This window comes from Cibotium barometz, chromosome 8 (genome assembly GCF_041138505.1).
Source record: "Cibotium barometz isolate CiBa-2024 chromosome 8, ASM4113850v1, whole genome shotgun sequence".
NCBI classification, from domain to species: Eukaryota; Viridiplantae; Streptophyta; class Polypodiopsida; order Cyatheales; family Cibotiaceae; genus Cibotium; species Cibotium barometz.
The window spans coordinates 12,061,241-12,071,245 of record NC_141053.1 but is presented as its reverse complement, the minus strand read 5'-3'; the positions used below and the strand labels follow the sequence as shown (position 1 = coordinate 12,071,245).

Here is a 10,005-nt window from a genome sequence, read left to right as displayed (position 1 = left end):
AAGGTCAAGACCTTAGGAGGCTGGTTTTTAGAAGATTACCATAGCACATAGTGTCATCATTTCTTCTATTTGACATTTTTTTTTGGAACATGGAACAATAGTTATATATATATATATATATATATATATATATCCAAAAAAAAACGTTATAACCAACTTCACCGAGTTACAAAATCAAGATCAACCCACAGATCCATATAAAAGAGCCATGGACTCATCCGTTGAGGACCAGCAAGGTCAATCAACCAGATATATGTCCGGTTTCAGAAAACAACTCTTACTCCTTGTTCCAATATCTTCCACGACGCACGTGTGGGTATCTTCGGCGACCCAGAGCCCGAGCACCGTATGGTCAGCACCCTCTAGGATCCTTCGCAGGTGACCTAGCGCTTCACTCATAGGCCGCTTCCTTGGTCCCTCATCCACCGTACCGGAAGCTCACCATTTAAATCGAACCGAGGCTGGTCAAGACCTCGATCGACCTTGCTACGCGAGACGTCCTCCATTGACTCTCCGTCAGCAGTTACAACTTTATCAGTTCGGTCTTCATGACCTTAATCCTGAAGACGGTCAAAATGCTTCCCCAGCATTCTTGACATAAAACAGTTATTTATAAACAGTCACAAAATACAATTTCTATAACGAACTCTCGTCTTTCCACATTATCCACTCTCGGACCATATTACTTATTCCCTATTCCCTTCAATGTGTACTCATTCTCATCCATTCACTCATATAGACTACACATTATTTCACATACACATTCACATTCATTATTCTACATACATATCCATGTTCGTACGTCCACAACATACATCCAATTTCACATTCATACATACGCATCTACATGCATACATCTATTTTCACATCCTCATTCATACATCCACATTATACATACATCCAATTTCACATTCATACATACGCATCTATGCATACATCTATTTTCACATCCTCATTCATACATCCACATTCACATACATACATCTACATCCGAATCTACATCCATACATCCACATCCACATCTTCATTCACATTCACATCCATACATCCACATCTACATACATACATCCATTTTCACATCCTCATTCATACATCCATATCCACATACATACATACATCCGTATCTACATCCATACATCCATACTACATCCATTCTCGCCCTAACACATCCCATATACATCTTATCCCATCAGATACACTCTCTACCTCGTCCCATACACATCTTAACACATCCTAACTCATCTTAACACATTCTATCACATCTCATACACCTCTTATCATATCCTATCACATCTTTTCACATCTCATACACCTCTTATCACATCCTATCACTTCCCATACGCATCTTATCACATCTCATACACCTCTTCTCACATCCTATCACTTCCCATACGCATCTTATCACATATTATCACATCTCATTTAAAAATCAATCCTTTATGCATCTTCCTATGCATAAATTCATTTTAAATGAAAATGACACTTTTGAATTAAAATTCCATCTCTTATGCATCTTCCTATGCATAAACTCAATTTAGATGAGAATTGATACTTTTGAATTAAAAATCCATCTTTTATGCATCTTCCTATGCATAAATTCAATTTGGATGAGAATAACACTTTTGAATTGAAATTCCATTCTTTTATGCATCTTTCTATGCATAAATTCAATTTAGATGAGAATGACACTTTGAATTTAAAAATCAATCTTTTATGTATCTTCTTATGCATAAATTCAATTTGGTAGGAATTATACTTTTAGAATAAAAGAATTTCTCTTATGCATCTAAGTTATGCATAAAATCCATTTATGATGAAAATCACACTTTTAGTATAAAAAGAATATCTTTTATGCATACCTCTATACATGAAATCCAATATGATAAAAGTCACACTTTTACAATAAAATAATCAACTTTTATGCATACCTCTATGCATGAAATCCAAATATGATAAAAGTCACACTTTTACAATAAAATAATCAACTTTTATGCATACCTCTATGCATGAAATCCAAATATGATAAAAGTCACACTTTTATAATAAAATAATCAACTTTTATGCATACCTCTATGCATGAAATCCAAATATGATAAAAGTCACACTTTTATAATAAAATAATCAACTTTTATGCATACCTCTATGCATGAAATCCAAATATGATAAAAGTAACACTTTTATAATAAAATAATCAACTTTTATGCATACCTCTATGCATGAAATCCAATTATGATAAAAGAAACACTTTTATAATAAAATAATCAACTTTTATGCATACCTCTATGCATGAAATTCAAATATGATAAAAGAAACACTTTTATATTAAAATAATATTTCTTTTATGCATACCTCTATGTATAAAATCCAAATATGATAAAAGAAACACTTTTATATTAAAATAATAATTCTTTTATGCATACCTCTATGCATGAAATCCAAATATGATAAAAGTAACACTTTTACAATAAAATAATCATCAATTATGCATAACATAAAAATCAATTTCTCCATGATTACAATGAAATTCTTTCAATTAATCTAGGATGATAACTCCTAGAATATGGTAGGAAGTTCTCTTTTCATGCTTTGAATAAAATTATTTTATGTGTAATTTTTATAAAAATTTTGCCATAGCTCCTCTACTATGACTGATAAATCTCAATTTATTTTGAAGGATAAAGCTTATCATTAAGAAAATGATTAGAATGATCCCTAATTGGATCATTAACCCAATAATGGGTTGAATCATCAATATTCATGAAATACATAAACTAAAAGCATAGAAAAAAGCCATTAATTTGACCTCAAGCATAGATTAATCTTGGATTAAGGAAAAGCTTTATGAAAAGCTTCATTTGGATTGAGAATGGGTCATGAGTATGACCATTTCTTGAGTGAGAGAGAGAAATTACATAAAAATCATTAGAATTAAGCATAAATGGAAATTTATGTAATTCTTAACTATCATTAATCAATTAACTTCATAGCATTCATCAAATTATGTAACTCTTCACTACCATTCATCAATTAACTTCAATAGCATTCAAAAACCATTCTAATTAAGCTTCTCAAGCTTGAGAGGGGTTGAGAAGAGAGAAGCATTGAGAAATTATAGAAAAGATCAAAATTCACCATTTACCTTACAAATTGCTTGATTCTTTGTTCACGGTAGAGGCCCCCAACCAATCAATTGGTTTAGTATGTTGATGGAGCCACCAATGGGGATTGAAGAAAGAGGGAAGCTCCAATTTCTTCAATTTGGAGAGAATTTTAGAGAATAGTAGAAATTAGCATTATTTCAGCATAACTCTAGTATAGTAAAATTCTTCTATTTTTTTCAAAGGACTCATGTTCTATTTATAGGAGAGGGAAGCTCTAACCAAAGCTAACTGAATTCTAGAATTTTCCAAATTTAATTTGGTTGAATTTGGACTAGATTTGGATCTAGTTTGGTTCATTTTTTATTCGGTTTGGTTCCATTTTGATTTGGTTTGATTCAAGAGAGAGGAGAGATAAAAATATCACATTAATTTTGAGTTTAAAACTCATTCAAGCATGTGAAATATGCACCTCCTTTAATGGACTCCCCTTCCTTACATATGTGTCAAAATGAAATTATTATACCCAAAATATCTCATATTTTTAATATTGCTCATAGTTTTTTACTAATAAACCTTGTACATTTTCAACTCTTAATCTTATGTGAGCATTTATTCATTTTTGGATACCCAAAATATCTCATATTTTTTATATTACTCATAGTTTCTTACTAATAAACCTTGTACATAGTCAACTCTTCATCTTATGTGAGCATTTACTCATTTTTGGGTATCTTCTTTTACAAATTGGATTTATCTCCTCCCTACACATGGATTGATGCTATTGGCCCAAAGGAACCTTAATTGGACCATAATCTAAAATTTTTAAAAATCTAGACCCTTAGGCTAAGGTCCTTTATACCCATTTCCAATTAATTCCAATTGCACATTGGAAAATTCTTTCTGAATTTCTATTTCAGGGGAATTCATTTTAATAAGATGAGATATTTTTCTATCCAAAAATATTCAAAATCTGAATATTCTCTCTCTAGAATATTTTCTCTTTCTATGCCAAAACAGGCAGAGACAAGATCTCTTATATTTCTGAAGAGGGAATTGATTACAGGGAAATATGCTGGACATTTTGAGAGGCTGGGGAGGAATCTTACAATTTACATTGAACCTCTCAGTTAGCTTGGCTATTTGGACGGCCTTTCAATAGCTATGTTGACCCCCCCATCTCTCATAACAGACGCTATACTCTCAATTGTCGCTCTTTCAAGGGCTTGTGCAAAAGCAACTGGGTTTGTGGTGGTGGGCGGCTGGCACAACAAGTGCAACAACTGCAAGTGTAACACATGGCACTGCATGAGGATACGTTGGAGGTGGAGCTAAATGTCTAACATAAGGTGTGTGTCCTATGGTACCCCAATAGGTGCTGTAGTCATGTGGAAATTAAGTGCAATCGGTCTCACAATCAGAGTCGGTAGCGCACTGAATGACTTTAGGAAATGGATGTGTCATAGGTGCACTAGAATGACATGTGACAAATGGTGTATGTGAAGATGATGATCCTCTCGAAATGGCCAAAGTAGATGTGCCAAGGTGGAGGGAGGAAAGTGGGCGTGGTTTCTACCGTGGTTGTGGGCCTATGGCTTAAAGGTAATTATAATATGTCAGTTACCACTCAATTAAGCAATGCGCTAGCAATGCCATTCAAAGGATACAATGCCATGTGGTTCGAGAAGGAAGGAATTTCCACAGTCAACATATAGATACAAAGAGAAATACCCTCGAAATACCCAAGCTTGTGGGATTATGGCAGACTCTGAGCAAGAAACTGCAGCAATCCTTGATTGTTGTGGCATGATTCAAACATCCTAAAGGTTGGATTCATGACATTCCAAATTTTTATATTGGATGTGAAGTGGATCAAGGATGTGTGTGGAAGCACTCAAACAACTGTGAAGAGGCATCCAAAAGGATTTATGGTGATCGATTCTACAAAATTTTGGCAAACAGAGAGGGACACATTTATGCTACCTCACCATTGTGAACAAGTAAATTCTAACCATAAGCTTTTATTATATCATACTTATGCATGTTTAATTTACACTCGATGTGTTTCTTCTTATAGGGTTGTGTTTCACGTGAATATAAATGACAAGAAATGGTGGTATGTCATACAAGTCGCTCCTCATTCAAAGAGATTTTTTCAAGATAGGGATGTTGAAGAGCTCATGGACGAAGTGGCAGTTGAAAAAATGAACATGCGCAGGATCAAGTACAAGATGGAGAACGGGAGATACCACCAACTAATCAAGATGAAGGTGTCTATACTCAAGATAATGAGGAAGGAAATAATTCCGAGCATGATGATGTTGAGTCTGTTGCTAGTGAGATAGATCTTTTTGTTGACATTGCAATGGGATATATGGATCTTGACATAGACCAGTAAGCATGTACTATGGATTTGAAAGAAGATGTAAGAGATATTGGGCCAAACTCACCCTAATTCATTAAACAATTTCTCCATTTGTTGCTAGTCTTGATTTAGTTCATATTTGATTGTATTACAATACATTTTGTGCTTCTTCTTATTCTGTGATATTGGGATATTTTTAACTCTCGGGAATGCTCTTTGGAATGCCTGGATTTTTGTTTCCTAGTATGCTAGACATACAGGAGGGTAGGCAAAGGAGGAGGAAATCATAGGAGGAGGCTCAAGAGGGGGGGGGGTAGGAGTCAGTAGTTTGTGAGGACAGGCTAGCCGTTGTGCTCTACGTAGAATCTTACCCCATGCAAAAATAAACATACTTTTTTTTCCCAATGATTTTCCTCTCCAAATTTCCAAATTCCATAAACTTTTATTTGTGCTCTATTAACACCATTTTGAGCAAGCACACTGGCATGCTTATGCCTTCGATGTCATTTACCTAACGTTTTTAAGAGTCTCCCAAGTTTGGCAAGTGTAGCATTCGAGCATGGGCACAGCAACTTGCAAGACACAATGACGGAAGAAAGCAACGATGGAACACCAAGCGCTCAGGCCACGTCGCCAATGCTTGGGATAGCAAAGCATAATTCAAACTTGTTTTAGACTCTAGTAGTAAAAATTGATAATGGGATAATGGATTGGCTTGCCTTTGTTAATGAGCTGATCGATGAGCTAGTCATTGGCGAACCACCACCCAAGTCCCACAATTGTTGTGCGTCCTTCGATGCTTATATCCTTATCCGTGCAGTAATCTACATAAAGGATTCAAGGAGCACTACTAGGTTTGTGTTCTTGCTCTCATAGTGCAGAGTGTAGACAATTAATTATCCATTAAATCCATACCTTAACAAAAACGTAAGAAACTGACCTATCATTGTGCAGAATCTAGACAATGCATTATCCATTATCCATATCTTAACAAGAACTTAAGAAACCATTAGGAAAATTCTGGACTCAAAAGAGGGCTGTTTCAACAATAATATAATAATAGACACATAGATTGAGTGACATGTAATCTACGAACGAGATTCACCGGTGGTGGGACCTCTGTACAAACCCACCCAAAACGTGGAGAAACTCTTATCTTCATGAAATATTAAAAAAAACCATCACCTTGTCTTAAAATATTTAAAACCGTTTTTTTGTCAGAAACTAACACAATAAAAGAATGTTTTCCACATTCCTGTGTTAGACGTGGAGCACTAAAAAATTCTTTCCACCACCCCTACAACTAATGAAGCTTGAATGCTTGGAATAGCTAGATACACATTCTCCCGGTTATTCCCTCAACTTGGTTCCACTTTTGAATCTTGAAACATCTTTGGCGCCCAAAAAGAACACACCGTCCCTCATTTCATCCTCCCTCCTTGATCCACAAAAGCGGTTAGCCCAGTCATCCACTTTCTGCTACTTCTTCTTTCTCATACGTCTGTTATTCTATCATGGCACCCGAAAGTGGACTGAAACGAGCAAGGAGCAGTATCTCATCTGTTGTGTTGTATAACATAAAAGACGAGAACGAAGAATGGATTCCCCAAGTATACAGGAAGTACTCTTGGGTCACTATGCAGCCAGGAAAACAAGGCCACTACCGAGTGAAGGGAAAGGCATCTGAAGACTTGGCCAAACATTGGAAAGGAAGGATCCTTGACTTTAAGATGGCACCAGGAGGGAAAACTGTCAAAGAAGTGTTGATCCAGCATGTATTCATGCAAAAAGAGATTAACGTGGGACCATTGGAAGGACTTCCAAGACACAGACCACATTGTAAGTGCTTGTGTTTTGTATTTCAACGTTGCAAATAAGGTGATTGATATACATTTTTCTGCCTTGCACAGATTTGTACCCATCCAACCTTCAGGAGTGGGAGCCTGCACAATGCTTGACGGGGTTCTTGAATGTCGTACATGGTGAGGTGGGGGAACTTCAATATGAAGGTCGTGCACCAAGTGATCTCGCAAGAAGTAGAACATATTTCTATGACTCATTTTATACCTTGCCCACTCAATCGAGTCGACATGGAAAGTTGGAACGTATTCCGTTGCCCGCACTTGATAGTCCGGAGTGGCCATTGCTTGACACAGAAGTGATAGAGTCATACAGGACCAAAATGTTTAATGATATTAAATGTGCTATGAAGCCTAGCATTGGTGCAAGAAATGTGCACTTAAGTTTGTTTGTTCCAATTGCATGCTTTGTTCATTTATTTTCTGATTGTAAACAATTGAGAAAAACTAGAACAACTTTTGTGTGCAAAGATGTAGATGAAGTCTGGCTTGATCATTTGTTTGACAAAGGTTGGAGAGTGAAATCATCAAAGGGAGATGATTTGATCGAATGTCGATTGAACACCTCCGACATTGCATTTCGGTGAGTGTTAAAACATTAAAATGTATTTTTGTGAAACAGTTACAACGCTTATTTGATTATTCTCGGAAAATTATCCTAATAATATTTTGGAATCAGATACTATATTGCCAGGCAACATCTGTGCATGTCATTTACTTATAGAAGGTGGCGATGGATCAACAACAACTGGGAAAGCATGGACCAAGATACAAGAGATGGCAGCCACTCTTGCTTGATAGATATAGTTATGATTCGACAGGGTCACCCATCTTTGACATTGGAAGTGGAAGAGAATTGGACTCTCGAATATGTTAGGAAGGAATTAGAAGTAGCTATTCAGAATCCTCCAGATCAATTTTGCTTCAAGCTCGATGGTCGGAAGCTAAGTAAAAGAAGAGAGCATCAGATCATTTGTAAAGATGTTGCAGCCCCACATGAATTGGAGGCACTAGAAGATATATGATGTGACCATGTATACGGTGACAATGTATTTTCCATATGCAATAAACTTATCTATTCAGAACATTACTTTTGTAATGCTTTATTGTTTAAAACAATGTAATGAAGGCAAGAATTCCCCAATTGAATTTTTATGTACACAAAAAAAGGCTTAAAGTAAGAAAGCAAGCAGTGAAGGAACAGAGTAGCAAATTTGATCCTCTGATTTTCAAATGATAAGTGTATTTACATTTGATGTTCTCCCTCCAATACATGTATAGCTGCATATTTACGAACGTACATTTGTTGGAAGAAGGAAAAAACTATTTATGGCTGGAACCCATAGGTATCGGCTTCAGGATGGAGCCAGGGCTCTTCTCCTAAGTATGGAGCCCATGAAAGAGGCTCAGACGGGCCTATCCCCCCTCGTGGATTGGGCGGGATGAAGTCCACTGGCCCGTCTGGAGGCATAACTTCAGCGACCTCGATCAATTTCGCAATCGTTTCCTCCCTAAACGTTTGGACGTCTAGGTCCACGTAGCGAGACATTGATGGAAACTGCCATCACAATTCATCAAGGCATAAATAAGATCAACATGACAATATATAAGAAGATAAACAAGCGCACAAATGCGTATGGGAGCTGAAAATGCTTACATCCTCTGAAGGGAGCTGAAAAATGCTTCGTAGCAGCAACATTGCATTAAGTGCAACCCTCCACCCACAGCTGTAGCCATCTTCTTGTTTGGGGACACTAACCCTACGGATGGTCGATCGATCCAGGGTGTCGATGTCCATGCTGAGGCTCTCGTAAGCTGCCATTAGTTTCCTGACTCCACTGTAAACAGAGACCAATCATTATCCTGATCAATCCGGACTTCTAACTCAAACAATAATATGTATCTTAATGATTTTTACTTACAGCAAAACATTTCCATGGACACCAGATGTCGAATTTGCAAGGTAAATGACATTTTCTTGCACGTCGACTAGTAGAAGACTCCAATGGGAACTGCACAATAGAATTCTATTAGTTTCAATCCAAAGGAAGCACTACATAACTCGTGTACGGTGATTCCTATAAACATCATGCGAGAGAGAGAGAGAGAGAGAGAGAGAGAGAGAGAGAGAGAGAGAGAGAGAGAGAGAGAGAGACAAACTCACTTTTCATGATATGCCAAAAAAAATACTCGGGCATCGTCCAGCTGGACCTCCCGAAACCAGTTCAGCACATCGAGGTACGGAACTGCCTCTACTACCAACAGTGTTGAGACCAGTGAATCAATCTGGAACACTCGTTGCTGTACATCCTCAGGCAATAGCGAAATAACAAAACTTCACAAGGAAACATATCAAGAGTGAGGCATCAACTTTAAGAGCCAAGAATGAAAAATTGTGGGAGGACAGAGAAAAGCGTATACCTTAAAATACATCTGAGCACTTTGTCGTTGACTTCAGTTTTGGGATCAAACAAAATGTTGATTTCTTCAGCATGAATCGGGAAATAACATCTATGCCCTCTAATATTAAAGGGTACATAGAACTCCGGCAACAAAAATTGCAGCGCCTCCCGATTCATGGCGTGGAGTGCTCGAACATTTTCCCTTTTTGCTTGCAATGCAAGCATTGCAGCTTGATGTTCCCTTTGAGCGCTTGTCATTAAATTTGCCCGAGTCTGATGCT

At 36.9% G+C, this 10,005-nt stretch overlaps 1 protein-coding gene across 1 annotated transcript; it reads right to left on the bottom strand.

Annotated features, from left to right (window-relative positions):
• Nucleotides 1-8,553: 8,553 nt before the first annotated feature.
• On the bottom strand, nt 8,554-9,755 carry LOC147635909 (uncharacterized). The gene is made up of 5 exons (XM_086802042.1): nt 9,744-9,755; nt 9,487-9,623; nt 9,245-9,334; nt 8,980-9,160; nt 8,554-8,880 (listed from the first exon to the last, which is right to left on the bottom strand). The coding sequence occupies exons 1-5, from the start codon at nt 9,753-9,755 to the stop codon at nt 8,650-8,652; spliced, it is 651 nt and encodes a 216-aa protein (XP_086658168.1). The 3' UTR covers nt 8,554-8,649.
• Between the last annotated feature and the right edge of the window lie 250 nt (nt 9,756-10,005).